Below are 17,626 nucleotides of genomic sequence, written 5' to 3'. Positions count from 1 at the left end.
GTCGGCCCGGCTTCACTCATCATTTTCCTTTCCTTTCATCCCAAAGTGGAAATTAAACGCTACAAATAGAATGAAAGCTCCAGAGCTATTGTCTGGTCCCGCCGGAGGTGCCTGACCGCTGCTTGTTTTTTGGGCTTTCCTCCGAGGCAGTGCATTGTGTCATGGCTTGTCATTATGGGACAAACAAATCGATAAGACATGAGCGCTTTACATATTTGTGTACAGGGTGCCAGACATAGACATAATGGAAAACACATATGACACATTATATATAGTAAATGAAGCCTTCAGACTATTGTGTGTACATCCAGGGGCGGAGGAGCCAATGGATCAGAACTTTCTTATACCACTGGAGAAAGTAATTGAGACGTCAGGAGCAGCAGAATGTTTGCTCTTCTTGTTTGTAGCATATTTTCTGCCACTTTGATTTAATATAAAGCTTGCATTTCCTTTTAACTTTTACAGATTCGTATAATATATTAGGTGTTTTTGTTTTTTTTTATTTACATGTATTTTACTTGGGAAAATATCTTACTGTAAGATCTTGTCCCAGATGAAAGTCCCATTCATGCAAAACAAACACATGGACCAAATAAATAATATGTGTGGTGCAATATGGCTGTGATGCTTTATTATTGAGTAACCAAATTTAATAATAAATAATTGGATAAAACACTCAATACATTTTAACATTAATAAATAATAGTGAAACTGAATCTCCGCAGCATTAGCTAGGACAGTGATGGCGAACCTATGGCACTGGTGCCCGAGGTGGCACTCGGAGCCCTTTCTGTGGGCACTCAGGCCATCACCAGAGATGACTCCAGGTATCTTCCTACAGTCCCAGACAGCCCAGGACTTGCTCTGCGCAGAGGTATTATAAAGTGACAGCTCTACCTGGGACTATTTTCTGCATTATTGGTGTCCTCGGGTGCTGGTATCAATGAAAACTGTGACAGAGAAGGGAGTATAAATCACTAATTACATTTCTGTGTTGGCACTTTGCGATAAATAAGTGGGTCTTTGTTGTAGTTTGGGCACTCGGTCTCTAAAAGGTTTGTCATCACTGAGCTAGGAGATAAAACCCCCGCTAACCCAAACATTGTGCCAGCTGGTGAAGCTGGCGGAGATTGCCATCTGCTCCATTCATCTCGGGGAGCGATGAGGGGTCCCCCTTATTCTCATCACTGAGACCCCAACAGATCAGCAAGTTAGGCCCCGTCCTGTCCACAGCGGTGGTATTATGTTCTCTTTTTGTTGGCGTTGTGTTAATGTTAACTCTGTACAAATTCTTGTGGCGACCTTTGTCCGTTCAGCATTTTAGAAGCCTCTCTCGCTCCTGTGCAGCTTTACTGGGGACCTAATCCGCGGACACAGGTTCTGGTTGCAATGTCCGCACTGAATAATGAGGAGACGGGCTTCACTCTGTGGGCAATGTGGGTAAGGTGCCACCACTTTTACATTTTGCCCAGGAGGGGTGTGATTTGTAGTCTCATATGTCTGCATAACAAAGGAATGGTGAAAATTCTGTTCCCTTTTAAATTTTAGAAGACTTTTGAGAAGATTTCTAATTTGGGATTGAAAAATCCTATTTTCAGGCTTGGGTCACATATTGAGCACACATTTCGGTAGGTTACAATAGCAAAAGCCACCAGGAATGGGGTGTATTTAGGCTGCAGCATATTTGCAGCGGTAACTGACATACTGCAGGTTTCTGTATCGCCATATGGATGAGATTTTATAAAAATGTATCCACTGCTCTACTATTGTTACCCGCCACGTGTGCCCCTATGCTTAATGTGAGATCTCTAATGAGCACTGCAGTCCTTTTCATTGTATTAGTGACAGACAACCCTTTTAAAGGGAACCAGTCAGCAGATTTTTCACTGTTGCAGCCAGTGACAGCCCAGGGCAGACTTCAATCTAAATGGCACCTTTTTTTGGCTAAAAATTGTGTCCTTTATATACAAGTTTGTAATCATACAGCCAGAACGAGCACCGATGTATTGATCTGGGGTCCAGCCAACTCTCCCGTATTAATTTCCTGCTTCACCCCTCCAGCGACATCATGCGTTTGACCGTATGATTTCCAATGCCTGCACACTTCTAGACATATATATTTATGTCTGTCATGTGCAGTAAGCGGCGCAGTGGGTTTGCGTCCTCCATTGCCCCATGTGCATGCATGTACAAGATAAATGAGAGATTGCGCTCCGATAGAGTAGTAATATCACTGTAAATCTAAGATGGCCCTCTAGCACCCATCCACTGAGATAAGGAGGTCACCCGTGGCAGACTTAATTAAAGCCTGTAGTAATGGAGGCAGCACAGCGTCCTAGCTCCTGGAACACGGAATGTCCGGTGTAGTAGATCATCAATGTTTCCATCCCTCCTCTGACTTGCTTCTTTGCTGTATGTCAGGTGAGACTACAAGCTTGTTTTCCTGGGGATATAAAGGACAGAATTTTTAGCCATGAAAAGGGGAACCTTTTACTAGTTGCTACAGTGAAAAATGTTGTGACCGGTTCCCTTTTAAAGAGAGTCTACCTTTTCTCAAAGTACCATGTAACAAACACCAGCATTGTTTAGTGCACAACGCTTTATAAATGTGTGTTTCCCAGTGATCTGTCATTTTAGAAAACTAATGTTGCATTCTTATACGAATTGGCGTATGTGCTCCGCACATGGTGCGTTGTGTATATTGGTGCACTCTTTTTCTTCTTCCTGCACTTTACTTCTGTGCAAGCTTTCAATTATTGTATAAAGGGAGGCGTTGTGTAGTGATAGGCAGCTAAGAAAATTGGCTACAGCCCCGCCTCCAGTGCAGCGCTAAGCTTATTTAAATAGTAGTAATGTAAATTTCTATTCGACTACAGGTGAGTTGGAAGTGGGAACGATCTATCTGGACGCATTACACAAGTAGACTCCTTTTAAAGGAAATTTACCACATGGATTTAGTGTTTCTAAACCAAGTACACTTACATGCCGGTGTGCGCCTTAAGAAACGGGTTTGTTTCTAAAAGCCTAGTTTTGAGAAAAATGGCTTTCAAAATTATGCAAATGAGCCTCAGGGGCTCCTGTCTAGATCACAGGAACCCCTTCTGGCTCCGTCGTGTTCACACCTCTATTCACTGTTTCCATTTGGAGGGAGGTGTGAATAATTAGCAGTCAACGGAGCCAGAGGGGTGATGTAGACAGGAGCCACTGAGGCTCGTCTGCATAATTTTAGAAGAAGTTTTTCTCAAAAACGAATCTATTAGACGCAGAAAGAAAAACGGATCCTGTTCAGGAGGTACACACCGACACATAGCTTGGTTTAGAAGCAGTGCATCCATGTGCGCAATCTACAACCTTGCTGACTGTTTCTAATGGCGGCTCTGGTGTACAAGACATTGTAACGCAATGTTTTAGTTACTTTATTTTTTTTTTATCCTCTCTCCTTGTGTGTAATCTGCATACCCCCCTGTATAACCTTGGCACATTGCGGTTATTTTAAGGTTCCTATTTACCTCAGAGGCTGAGAAATATTTACTTCCTGTTGCCGCTCTGTGTGATGGCTTTTCCTCTTTGTATATACACTCTCCTTAAATTAGACAGAGGCGACTAGAAATATGTCAGATTGCAGCCTGTCCCATCCTGCACTTGTACGGAGGTATAATGTCACCTCTCAGGAGTCCTCAGCGGATGATGACTAGGAGCGGGCACCTCGCAGCCCCATTGTTATTATTATTATTATTATCATCATTATCATCATTATCATCATTATTATTATTATTATTATTATTATTATAGAGACTGTGTGGACCTCAGGGGCACAGCTATGTACTTATACTGCAGAATTTTCCTCTTCTAACGGGACTATTGTCAGGACGGGGTTAGTGGAAGTTTCCCTCATGCCCGGGTTTTATGACATGGAACTTTCCGTTACTGACCTAGCACCAAGGAAGCCATAGCATAGAAGGAACCTTTCAGACCCTCACCCCCGCCCCTGGCCTTAAATTTGTAAGAAGCACTTGAGCCATAGAGGAGAAGGGTTATCCTCTGAATCTGGCTCGGCTTATTAAAGGGGGTTGCTTTAATTAACTTTTGTATTAAAATTTTTTTAAAATGTGGCTTATAACACCGCCCTCCCCCAACAGCAGGGGGGGGGTGTCAGAAGTAAACCGGCACATCACAAACTGCGAGGTCAGTGATCTTAGTGGTGACCTTTTACACAAATGCCACATGTGTGTAAATGTAACGTCTGAGGCCATTGCCCCAAACGGCAGATCACTACCTTAAAGAAGAATGAACCCTTCCGAAGGGCACGGAGGGGGCAGGTGGGTTTAGAGTAAATCTGAATGATCTATGAGCCATGCCTTCTCCTTGGTCTTTATTGCCTGCACCATGTGTTCTGCTTGTGGTTGGTGCCAGTATTGCACCACTTGTAACGCATCCACTTTAAAGAGAACCCGTCATGCAAAATAACCCCCCTAAACTAAATATATTTTCATAAACTGCCATTAGAGAGCATTGCCTCTATCCCTTCATTGTCCCTCTACATGCCTGTAAACCTAAGCAATGAGGTCCTAAAGCTGTATGCAAATGACCTGTGAAATGTCCAATGAAGCATTAGCATATTCAAGCTGTCCACTCTATTCATGAGTGGGAGGTACAGCCACGCCCCCAGTGCATGACTGACAGCCTGTATAATGATGTGAGGCTGTATAATGATGTGCTTCCTGGTGCTGGTGGCCACGCCCCCTGCAGCCTGTGTGTGTATGTGTGTGTGTTTAGGAGAGATACAGCAGCTCCAGGCAGCCATGTTACAGCAGAACATGTCAGATTCATGTGTAGCTGATGTCTGTGTCTCTCACCTGTATATTAGGAGGATGCAGCATGTCAGCAGATGCAGCACACATTAGCAATGCTTTACTATACATTACACACAGACATGAGCAGGGGGAGGAGAGGGGAGGGGAGGGGTAACAGGGGTGACATCACTGACTCTGACCATGTGACCAGCCTCATTTACTTGATAAAAAATATGTGATTTTACAATGATTAATGTATGAAATAACTAGATAAAGGCTGGGATGGGATCCTTGTGAGCTGCTCCAACAGGTAGAGGTAACAGGACAAGTGACACAGACCTGATGACAGGTGTCCTTTAAGGGTTTGACCTATATCATTAACTTCAAGGGGTGGGTGCAGGGCAGGGTTATCTGAGGAGAGCCTTGATGAGCACCCGCAGCCTGAACTCAGAAATTGGGCCTCTCTCTCACAATAGCGCGAGGGCCCTATCCTGGTTCCTTCATGTGGCTCTGAATTATAATTAGTTTGGGGGTGGGGGAGGGAAGTATTATGCATATTAAGCATAGTATTATGGCTGCTATGAGAGCGACCCAAACAAATTCAAACCTTAGGGCAGTGGTGGCGAACCCATGGCACGGGTGCCAGAAGTGGCACTCGGAACCCTTTCTCTGGGCACCCTTAGCCATCACCCCTGCACAGAGTTTCCAAAACCTCCTCCTGCTGTCCCTGGCCACCCAGGATGTGCTGTGATCAGGGCTATTTTAAAGCTAAACATCTTTAGCTGCCTGGGACTACAGGAGGATCTATGGGGTTCAGACAAAGCTGCGTTATTATTGGAGCACCTGCTCTGGGCCCTGCAATTCTTACTGTTCAGGGGCCCCATGGAAGGAAGTTACAATGATAATATGAATTTCTCCTCTTTATTTTAACTGTATTCATGTCCTCAGGACACCGATACAATTAAAAGCCGTTACAAAACCGGTAGCAACATGTTATTGCTTAAATTGCCATGTTGGCACTTTGCATTTAAGTAAGTGGGTTTGGTTGTAGTTTGGGCACTCAGTCTCTAAAAGGTTTGCCATCACTGCCTTATGGGCTCTACAACTTGCGCAACCAATAGGAGGCCGCGAGATTTGCAGACACCCGGGTGATGTCACCATCTCTCTGCCTCTTACAGAGGCTCAAAGCATGAATTTATATGAAGGGGACGTACAATAATTTATTGCCAGACAGAACTAGGAGGCTCATTAGCATATTTTTATAAAGTTGTGTTTGCTGCAAAATGGACATAAGAATATCTAAGAAGATAAGACTCTTCCAGTTAATCCCTGGGGTAACGAGCATCACATTGGTGACAGTCTAGCACCAGTAAATCTGGTAGATGTCCTTTAAAGGATGTTTTAAAAATATGCTAATGAGTTGCAATTGCTTTTTTTGGTGTGTGGGAGGGGGGGGGGGTTATTACCTGTGTAGCAGTAGCCAGGAGGGGCTCTGGTGACGCCTACAGGAGCACTTGCAGGTCCTTAGCATATTTTTAAAACATATTTTTGGGTTAAGGTTAAATAAATATTGCAATGTCAATCCTGCATTAGGGTGCAAAGTGGATTTAGTCAGTGATGCTGCTTTTCAAGGTATGAATCAGATGGTAGATTTCCTGTAAAACAAAGTAAAACCTGTCTCCGTTATAATGCAGGCAGCATATTACATATCGGTCAAACAATCTTCCCAGTTCCAGCTCCTGCTCTATAACGTGCTGCCTGCAGATAGGACACTATGGACAATCTACTCAGCTCCTCCTGCTCTATAACCTGCTGCATGCAGATAGGACACTATGTACAATCTACTCAGCTCCTCCTGCTGTATAACATTCTGCCTGCAGATAGGACACCATATACAATGTACTCATCTCTTCCTATTCTATAACATGCTACCTGCAGATAGGACACTATGTACAATCTACTCAGCCCCTCCTGCTCTATAACATGCTGTCTGCAGCTATGACACACTGTATAATATGTCCAGCTTCTCCTGCTCTATAACATGCTGCCTGCATATAGGACACTATTAACAATATTCTTAGTCCCTCCTGCTATATAACAGACTGCATGAAAACTGAACTGCCTGTTTTATATAACATCTTCAGGCCTTTGGTGCCTGCATTTTTTTAGGTGATATCTTTAAAATGCCAAGACAGAGGTCAGCGCTTCTGACATGTCAATAAATATGCTTGTACAGGCAGTCCCCGGCTTACATACAAGATAGGATCTGTAGGTTTGTTCTTAAGTTGAATTTGTGTGTAAGTCGGAACCGCATACTTTATCATTGTAGCCCCAGCCAAATTTTTTTTGGTCTCTGTGACAATTGGATTTTAAAAATGTTGGGTTGTCATAAGAATCAGGATTAACAATAAAGCTTCATTACAGACGCCTGTGATAATTGTTACAGCTGATCATTGTAGCCTAGGACTAAAGTACAGGAAATTACCAATATCCAGAGGTCCGTTTGTAACTAGGGGTCGTATGTAAGTCAGGTGTTCTTAAGTAGGGGACCGCCTGTATTCCTCATGTATGAACAATTGTGGAATGTGAATGGCTCCCTACATAGTGTCTTACAGGATGATCTCTGCTGACAAAGGGAATACAGGCGATCCCCTACTTAAGGACACCCAACTTACAGACAACCCCTAGTTACAGACGGACCCCTCTGCCCACTGTGAAGCTCTCTGGATGCTTTACTTTATTTCCAGGCTGCATTGATCATGTGTCTGTAATGAAGATTTTATTGATAATCCTTGTTCCCATGACAGCTAAAAAAATTTGAAAATGTAATTGTCACTGGGACAAAAAAAGAATTGGCTGGGGTTACAATTCTGAAATATACAGTTTTGTCTTACATACAAATTCAACTTAAGAACAAACCTAAAGAACCGATCTTGTATGTAACCCGAGGTCTGCCTGCAGTAATATCTAGTTGTCCTAGCCTATTTACAGGAGGAATAACAGAGTAATGTTATAACAGATATGTTTCATGGCTAATGGAATGCAGGCAGTCCTCAGGTTACATACAAGATAGGGTCTGTAGGTTTGTTCTTAAGTTGAATTTGTATGTAAGTCGGAACTGTATATTTTATCATTGTAATCCCAGCCAGAACTTTTTTGGTCTCTGTGACAATTGGATTTTAAAAACGTTGTGTTGTCATAAGAACCAGGAGTAACACTAAAGCTTCATTACAGACACCAGTGATAACTGTTATAGCTGATCATTGTAGCCTAGGACTAAAGCACAATAAATTACCAATATCCAATGGTCCGTTTGTAACTAGGGGTCGTATGTAAGTCGAGTGTCCTTAAGTAGGGGACCGCCTGTAGTAGAATACTACAGTAACCTGAAGATACCCATCAAGTGAGCCATATATAGAGCCCTATACGCTATAAGTAGACATGCCAACTTCTGAATTGTACATCTCATATCAAGGACACTGGGCATGTGCCAGCATAACCTTGGTATTGAGCCAAGTGCTGCCTGATACCCTCCACTAGTTTATTAGAAGAAGAAAAAAATTCCTGTCTTTGTCTTTCTGGATGAGATAAACATGCAATTTCCTAAATGGCCGCCCTCCAATCATTCCTCTCTCCCCCATATAAAGCATTGGCTGGGCTGGTGTGTGCCAGCGCCCGGCTCTCCCCCGTCCTGAGATGAATGTAATATCACCATCCAGCTCTGCATTGCTATGTGTATGGAGCCGCTGACTTACCTGCTATATTATATTCTATATTTACCAGTGTCCCGGAGAAGAGAGCCGCGTGGGAACCCGCACTGTGTACGTTGGACGTCGGCCAGCTTCAGAAACAGATGCGTATATCGCGGCAAAATTCTGCGATAACAGAATCGTCTCATCAAAGGTTGGAATGTTTCTTATATTACACAAGCGGCTCAGTTATTTTATGTTATTATTTCTTGCATGTTGCTTTATTATTATTTTTTTTATGTTAATTGCTAGGTAATCTTTCGGTGAGCATAATGCTGTCACCTGCCTGTACCCAGGTCCCCATCTCTGTACAATTTCTTGTAGATATGTGTAGCACTGATCTCTCAAGAACAGAACTGTAGGGGCGCGCACTGCCACATCTTAAATAGTGGCTGGTCTGCCGAAACTTTAAGCACCCCTATGCCTCTAGGATAGAACTGATACAGAAAAATCACTTCTACACAAGTTCAATCTGATCATCTCCACCTACTCTATAACATGTCATCATATGGGAGCCTATGTAATATCTGCTCAGCTCCTTCTGCTCTATAACATACTGCCTGTGCTCTCTAACTTACTACCTGCAGATAGATAACTGAACAATCTGGTCAGCTTCTCTTGCTTTATAATGTGCTGCCTGCAGAGAAGACACAATTTATAATGTGCTCAGCTCCACCTGCTCTATAATATGCGACCTGCAAATAGGACACTTTGTGAACAATCATCTCGGCTCCCTATGCTTTATAATATACTGCCTGCACATATGTCACTGAATAATCTGTGCAGCTTCCCTTGCTTTATAACATGCTGCCTGCAGATAGGACGCTATGCATAATCTGGTCAACTCCTCCTGCTCTATAACATGCTGCCTGCAGATAGGACACTATGCATAATCTGGTCAGCTCCTCCTGCTCTATAACATGCTGCTTGCAGATAGGACACTATGCATAATCTGGTCAGCTCCTCCTGCTCTATAACATGTTGCCTGCAGATAGAACACTGTGTACAATCATCTCAGCTCCCCCTGCTCTATAACATACTACCTGCAGATAGGTCTCTGAACAATCTGCTCCACTCCCCTTGCTTTGTTACATGTTGCCTGCAGATAGGACACTATGCACAATCTGGTCAGCTCATCCTGTTCTCTAACTTGCTCCCTGCAGATAGGACACACAGATCAACATGTCGATCCTTTAAGAATGTATATACATATATATTGAGTAACTAGATGATTCCCTCTGAGCCGGAGGCTGCTGCTCTGTTATTCTGGATAACTGGTTGCTGAAATATAGAGCTGCGGCTCGATGTCTACATTACCCAGGAGTTCATTGATTTTCTCGGTTCGGTAACTGAGTTTGCATTGAACTTTGTGCTTTACCGGAAAGTTCTCTATTAGTCTGTACTTAGACCAAATAATTTATATGTACTACATACAGAGATGACTGTGAAATATGACTCTCTGTAGGTAGGCACATACTTCATGGCTTTATATAAACCAACCTATAAAAGAGCGGAGCCAGAAGCGATGTCTCACAAGGCTCCGCGTCATGTGCCGAAAATTGTTTATGAATCCGCTAAATATTATTGCTCGTAATTCGCTGATATGTAATGATGAAACCTGAACCTCTGTGCACTCTTACTACATGTTCTTATATTGTAGGGAGTGTTTGTAGACCCTACTATATATTTATATACCTACACACTTCACATTTGTGAGCACACGTATATATTGGTTTGGTCTGAGAAAGGGAGGTATATAGCTGCAGAATATTGCCTTCCCTCAATTACTAAGACTTGCACACTCTGAATATGTGGGGAGACGAGCAGCTCAACAAACCTGTTATTGCCTTAGGCTGTGTTCACATGAGTTGGTTTTGCTAGTGGCTATTGCACTGTGTCTTTACAATAGCATTTGGAGCAGAAATATAGTGGGTTATACTCCTATTTCTGTTAATGCTCACTTGCAGGTTGCTACCTTTGCACTGCGGGGGCTGCTGGGGGCTTGGCGTGCGGGGGGGGCGCGCGAGGGGGCTTGGCGCGCCGGGGGAAGGGTGCTGCTGGCGGCTTGGCGTGCCGGGGGAAGGGTGCTGCTGGCGGCTTGGCGTGCCGGGGGAAGGGTGCTGCTGGCGGCTTGGCGTGCCGGGGGAAGGGGGCTGCTGGGGGGCGTGCCATTGGCTGCTGGGGGCTTGGTGTGCCGGAGGGGGGGGGGGCTGCTGCTGGGGGCTTGGCGTCCCGGGGGAAGGGGGCTGCTGGGGGCTTGGCGTGCCGGGGGGGGGGGGATGCTGGGGGCTTGGCGTGCGGGGGGCGCTGGGGGCTTGGCGTGCAGTGGGTGCTTTATGTTTTCACTTCAATTCCTGGCCTGGTAAGAAGTGTCCATTTATTACACACTTCTGAAAATATTTATGTGCTTATTGACTTGCGGGTCGGCTGATGGACTGACGCGCCGGGGCACCGATGGACTGGTAATACCCGGCTGATCATTGTTTCATATATTGCTAGGAGGAATAACAGAGAAACAGAAAGCATGTCCTACCCTCTACGGCTGGTATTTCATGGAGATTTAAAGCATTTACTAAAACAGGCATTTAAAGGGAACCTGTCACCAGGAGACCCATTTTTAGCAGTCCCCCAGTCCCCACAGAGCATAGTACATACACTGCCAAAGTGTTTTTGTATAAAAAAAAAAAATAGGTTTTACCGAAAAAAAGATATGTTATATTGTACCTTTCATTAGCATCTGCTGTGTGACTAGGAAGTTGCCCACTGGGAGGGGCTGGAAAGGAGCAGTTTTCCCCCCACCCTTGGGAAACGGCTTCTTTCAAATATATGAATAACTCCCCACACTCGGGATTGGCTGTAGAGGAGCAGGGGGCGTCGCTAAGCCAAGTGATGGGTGTTTTCAAATATTTGAAAAGGACACATGGAGGAGCTGTTTCCAAAGAGTGGGGGGGTGGACTGCTCCTTTCCAGCCCCTCCCAGTCTACGAGTGCCTAGTCACACAGCACATGCTAATGAAAGGTACAATATTTTTTTTTTTTCTGTAAAACAGATTTTTAATACAAAAACACTTTGGCAGTGTATGTACTATGCTCTGTGGGGACTGGGGGAGTGCTAAAAATGGGTCTCCTGGTGACAGGTTCCCTTTAAAGGGGTTGTAACCCTTATGTTACTAATCTCTAATCCTCAACATTGGGAATTGGGATCTGACCACTGCACCAGCAATCGTAAAACTATGACCTGTAAGTGCCCAGAAGCTCCCCATGGGAATGAAGGACACTAAATAGACCATAGGAGATGACTATTCCAGCCGATCCCATAGATGTGAATGGAGCGCAGGGTGGGTAATACCCACCAGTACTCCCTTCTTATAGGGCACATGTGAATATCCCACTTAATAGCTTGAAGTTTTAGCAATCTGACCCCCAGCAATGCGGCACGTGTCCCCTTTCCACGGGATATGTATCATTAGTGGCAAAAATCCCTTTAGGTTTGTTGGATATAAAATCAGCTTTTTGAGGTTTTGTCCAAAACTCTGCCTTGAGATGAGGTTGTGTATGATGCGAGGTTACATGACAGTGTAATAGGCTCAGTCTGCCAGAGGAAGAAGCTTTATACATAATTAACCATGCGTCTTCCAGCCATGATGAATCATTTGCGCTGCCTCCTATTACTAGATGAGACAATTACATGGACACAATAGGAGCGCACCAGACGCTCGTCTCTACAGCTTTTACCGTATTGTGTCCTAAATGAGATTGGAGACGGAAAACTAAACCTACTGGGATTTACGATGCTAAACCATTGTCTGTGACAGACATCACCTAGATTACTGTTAGTTGTTGGCAGTGTTTTGTTACTCTTTTCAGATGGACATAGATTGAATAATTGGGGTATACCTTTAAATGAGCAGTAACTTTTCAACAAACTTGGCATAAATCAGTTTTACGGGTGACTACAAGAAACTTTTATAATGTACTGAATCGCAGCAAAGTGCTTCCTCCTCCAGTTATCTTGGCTTTTATCATCCTCCTTTCCTTTCTAAGCTTTGATGCTTTTCACTCCGAAATCTCTGCTGAATTCCATCTTGCTAGCAACACGGACAGAAGGTCAATGAGTTCTCAGAATACATTTCGGCTCTATGCAGAGGGGAGGGATAGGACTGAGTCCCAGCAACTAACTCTTCCCCTACACGCCTGGAGAAGACTTAAAGGGGTTTTCCAATAGGTTATACCCTAATTTGGTGATCGGTGGTGGTCTCAGTGATGGTACCCCCGCAGTCTGATGTACCCCAGTCGGACCCCTTGTCATACACTGAGATGAGCAGATCAACAGAATGCGCATGTCCAGGGTTATGCTTGGCGGTCTCCGACAGCTCCATAGAGATGAATGGGGCAACTTTGCGGCCGGCTGCTCTTCACATCTCACCCCCTTTCTCGTGATCTGTGTGGGTCCCATCACTGAGACCACCACAGATCAGCAAGTTTTGCTATGTGGGAAAACCCCTTTAAAGTGAACCTGTCACCAGGAATGTCATTTGTAGCTGGTGACAGGTTCCGATAGCCTATGCTTTGCCGATTTAAAAATTCCCTTTTCCTTTTACTGGTGCCTGCAGGGGACAAACCTTTGATTATGTGTGTTTATTACATACATATATATATATTTCTCTGGTAGCAAAGAGGGATTAGCCCACATTAACCCTTTAATTATGAAAGGTGTGTGATACTTAATAGGATAGTTTTATTAATTGCATGTTTCCTTCTTTATAGAATTAGTGACTCTTAAAATGTAAAAAAAAAAAGATTTTTTTTTGTGAATTTTCCTAAGAATGTGTTTTTCCTTTTAATGAGCTGCAAATTTAAATAAACCTCTACCTAAATATGTTTAAAATATATATGATGTCAATCTATCACCCTTTGCCAGGTTCAGCTACAGGTGCAGGGGGTGCAGGTACTCCTGAAACTCCTCTGTTTCCCAGCTCTTTCTCCAGTCTGCCTTCAGCGGACACACTTCAAATAGCTATATCTTTTGAACCGGCGGACATAGAAACACAGTTCTGGTGTCATATTAAAGAACGAACCTGTCATCATATAAAAAAATACATTCCTGATGACTGGTTCACTTTAAAGGGGGTAATCTTTTGTTTAATATGGCACCAGAACTGTGTTTCTAGGTGCCACTGTTCTGAAGATATAGCCACTTGAACTGGGACCACCGTCATGACATCTATACACAACGGATCAATTTGGATGTGTGAAGCCATATTGCAGTCGTGAAGGGGTTACTGTGTGGGCTTCCATGGAACAGTATCGATTACACACTTTAATGTAGTGTTTCTGCTCAGCTGTACTTGGTATTGAGGCTTTCATCGCTATGTATTCCTGCGCTGATGGATTGGATGAAGCAGAGCATCATGGGAGCGCCTTATTCTTTTGAGAAATATTTTTTTAAAGCAAAGTACATCAAACAATGATGTAGATGCAGCAGTACATTTCCGTCATCTGAAGAGATCTGGACGCAGGACTTGTCCATCTGGGGCTGTAAATGTGGAATAAGTGAGAACCGGACCTGCAGCGAGCGCTGGTGACGTGAAGAAGCGGGAGCGTTGCTCCGGAGGCGAGACCATCAAACATGTATAATAGTCAGTCATGATCCGTCCTTCTGAGAACATAAAAGCTGGAAGGAAAGTGGATAAAAATACAACACCGAGCCGCACCGCTAGAGGTAGACTAGACCGAAAACCTATGGAGACTCCTCCTAGACTTATTCCAGCAGCATTTATGGCTTTATTTATTATTATCATTTTTTAGTATTTTTGGATTGAAAGTTCACATTTGGTTGTAATTGGTTGCATAAATGAAATCTCTAAAACCAAATTTTCCATTTTTTCCTTCTCTTTTTTTTTTGCAGTACACGGTGTGGAACTTTATCCCCAAAAACTTGTTTGAGCAGTTTAGAAGAATAGCAAATTTCTATTTCCTTATCATTTTTCTGGTTCAGGTAAGTGTTAAAATAGTTTCTGTAGTATTTTCCTGTAACTGCTAGTAAAGGTGATGCAACGGCTTAGAGTCGGTCATTGAACCTACAGAAAAGGAGAACTGACTCCTAAAAAAAAAAATTTACTCCAAAAATGCATTTTTTTTATCAAAGGGGATGTTTGGAGTTTAAGTAACCATTTTTTAAAAGGGACTTTTCAGAAGAAAAAAAAATTAATTAAAAATGAATAAACCACTGCTACCAACCGATGAAGTAAACACGGAGCAGATCATGCTCTTCTTTGCCCTGCATGGTGCTTTCATGATGAAAATCAATATTGAAGTAATATGCATATTAATAGTTTAAAGTGATGGAGGCCCCTCTCCCCTCCCGCTGTGATTTACAGGAGCGTCACGAGACCTGTTCTCCTGAAGCAGAATGCACTGTGTGATGTGGAGAGCTGGACTTCAGCACTGACCCCTTCCCACCTCCATGACCCAGGAGGTTTTAATATTCTGACAGGTTACACTTAATCATGAATGAATCAAAAATTACTGTAGCCTATTTTAAATGCATTGGGGGTTAATTCTCACCCTGCAGTTCTCTGTGTTCTCTATATTGATCTTCTGATATTGTTACTGGAGTCCATTATCGTAGAAAATGGTGTGTATCCTCACACTGCTTTTCTCTTAGCTTTCTACGTTGAACTTCTGTTATTGTTGTCAGACTCCATTTTCATGGATATTGAGACGCATCCTCACACTGCTGTTCTCTAAATTGAACTTCTTGTATCCTCACACTGCTGTTCTCTAAATTGAACTTCTTGTATCCTCACACTGCTGTTCTCTTTGTTCTTTACATTGAACTTCTGATATTGTTGCTTGAGTTCTTTATCGTGGATGCTGGGGGGGGGGGGGAGTATTCTCACACTGCTTTTATCTTGTTTCTCTACATTGAACTTCTAGTATCGTTTGCTGGAGTCCATTATTGTGGACATTGCGGTGTATCCTCACAATGCTATTCTATTAGTTCTCTACATTGAACTTCTGTTATTGTTGCCTGAGTTCTTTATTGTTGATGTTTAGGTGCATCCTCACACTGCTGTTCTCTACATTGAATTTCTTGTATCCTTTGCTGGTGTCCCTTATGGTAGATATTGGGATGTACCCTCACACTGCTGTTCTCTTGGCTCTGTGCATCAATGTTACATGGAATACTCTATTGTAGATTGTCAAAGTTTGGGACCAGTCCAGCACCATGGTTCACCAGCGCCACCACATATAGACTGGAGAGGATGACCAGAGTGATCACTGCTTTGCTTGTGCTCACTATTTGCCTCCCCTCTGAATAGAGAGCACTTGTCTAGGGATTACGTTACACGGATTATCCCTCTGCTGGGATATAACATTCCTAGCAGCAGACTGAATGTGCAGCCCCTGCAGGTATAATACGAGAGACCAGCTGGGTATGTGCTGCCCCCTATGTACTGTACACTCACCGGCCACTTTATCAGGTACACCATGCTAGTAACGGGTTGGACCCCCTTTTGCCTTCAGAACTGCCTCAATTCTTCGTGGCATAGATTCAACAAGGTGCTGGAAGCATTCCTCAGAGATTTCCCAAAGATGCTCTATTGGATTGAGATCTGGTGACTGTGGAGGCCATTTGAGTACAGTGAACTCATTGTCATGTTCAAGAAACCAGTCTGAGATGATTCCAGCTTTATGACATGGCGCATTCTCCTGCTGAAAGTAGCCATCTGATGTTGGGTACATTGTGGTCATAAAGGGATGGACATGGTCAGCAACAATACTCAGGTAGGCTGTGGCATTCAACGATGCTCAATTGGTACCAAGGGGCCCAAAGAGTGCCAAGAAAATCTTCCCCACACCATGACACCACCACCACCAGCCTGAACCGTTGATACAAGGCAGGATGGATCCATGCTTTCATGTTGTTGACGCCAAATTCTGACCCTACCATCCGAATGTCACAGCAGAAATCGAGACTCATCAGACCAGGCAACGTTTTTCCAATCTTCTACTGTCCAATTTCGATGAGCTTGTGCAAATTGTAGCCTCAGTTTCCTGTTCTTAGCTGAAAGGAGTGGCACCCGGTGTGGTCTTCTGCTGCTGTAGCCTATCTGCCTCAAAGTTCGACGTACTGTGCATTCAGAGATGCTCTTCTGCCTACCTTGGTTGTAACGGGTGGCGATTTGAGTCACTGTTGCCTTTCTATCAGCTCGAACCAGTCTGCCCATTCTCCTCTGACCTCTGGCATCAACAAGGCATTTCCGCCCACAGAACTGCCGCTCACTGGATGTTTTTTCTTTTTCGGACCTTTCTCTGTAAACCCTAGAGATGGTTGTGTGTGAAAATCCCAGTAGATCAGCAGTTTCTGAAATACTCAGACCAGCCCTTCTGGCACCAACAACCATGCCACGTTCAAAGGCACTCAAATCACCTTTCTTCCCCATACTGATGCTCAGTTTGAACTGCAGGAGATTGTCTTGACCATGTCTACATGCCTAAATGCACTGAGTTGCCGCCATGTGATTGGCTGATTAGAAATTAAGTGTTAACGAGCAGTTGGACAGGTGTACCTAATAAAGTGGCCGGTGAGTGTATATAGGAGCTTATATCTCATACACATCTCAGGGGCTCGGGTGCTGGAAGTCCTGATGCTTAGGAACTCGGTCACATTAAGACAATATCTTTACATGAACCCATATACCATAATCTTCATGTACAATATGTATTTATAACATGGGGCTAATCTCTGTATCTCATTAAGGGGACTATTAGCTATAAAAAAAAAATAAAAAAAAAGAAATTTGAACAGGGGGAGCTGAGCACACTGTACATTGTCCTGCTTAGTTTTCCTTGTTCTATAATATGCTGCCAGCAGATAAGACACTGTGTACAATCTGCTCAGCTCCTCCTGCTCTATAACAAGCAGCTTGCAGATAGGACACTATCCTGCTCTATAACATAGCACCTTCTCATAGTGACAGGTTTGCTTTAATCCTCTACCAGTTATGAATGCGTCTCGTGTAGATTGGGTGTTGATTACAATCTGCTAATGAATCTTCGCACTTCCACTATAACACCG

The 17,626-nt window shown here is 43.6% G+C and overlaps 1 protein-coding gene across 6 annotated transcripts in view; it reads left to right on the top strand.

Moving 5' to 3' along the window:
* Positions 1 to 17,626, top strand: part of ATP11C (ATPase phospholipid transporting 11C) — an 82,634-nt gene that overhangs the window by 16,168 nt on the left and 48,840 nt on the right. For 3 of the 6 annotated variants that reach the window (XM_072123969.1, XM_072123971.1, XM_072123972.1), the window contains exons 1-3: positions 1,345 to 1,440; positions 8,577 to 8,696; positions 14,450 to 14,539. In XM_072123969.1, coding sequence (XP_071980070.1) covers positions 1,390 to 1,440; positions 8,577 to 8,696; positions 14,450 to 14,539 — 261 coding nt within the window. In that variant the 5' untranslated portion in view covers positions 1,345 to 1,389. Of the gene's footprint in view, positions 1 to 1,343; positions 1,441 to 8,576; positions 8,697 to 14,449; positions 14,540 to 17,626 lie in introns of those variants that run through there. The other 3 variants (XM_072123974.1, XM_072123973.1, XM_072123970.1) reach the window with 2 other exon arrangements.

This window comes from Engystomops pustulosus, chromosome 9, assembly GCF_040894005.1.
Source record: "Engystomops pustulosus chromosome 9, aEngPut4.maternal, whole genome shotgun sequence".
Classification (NCBI taxonomy): Eukaryota; Metazoa; Chordata; class Amphibia; order Anura; family Leptodactylidae; genus Engystomops; species Engystomops pustulosus.
This window is presented reverse-complemented; position numbering and strand designations above follow the sequence as displayed.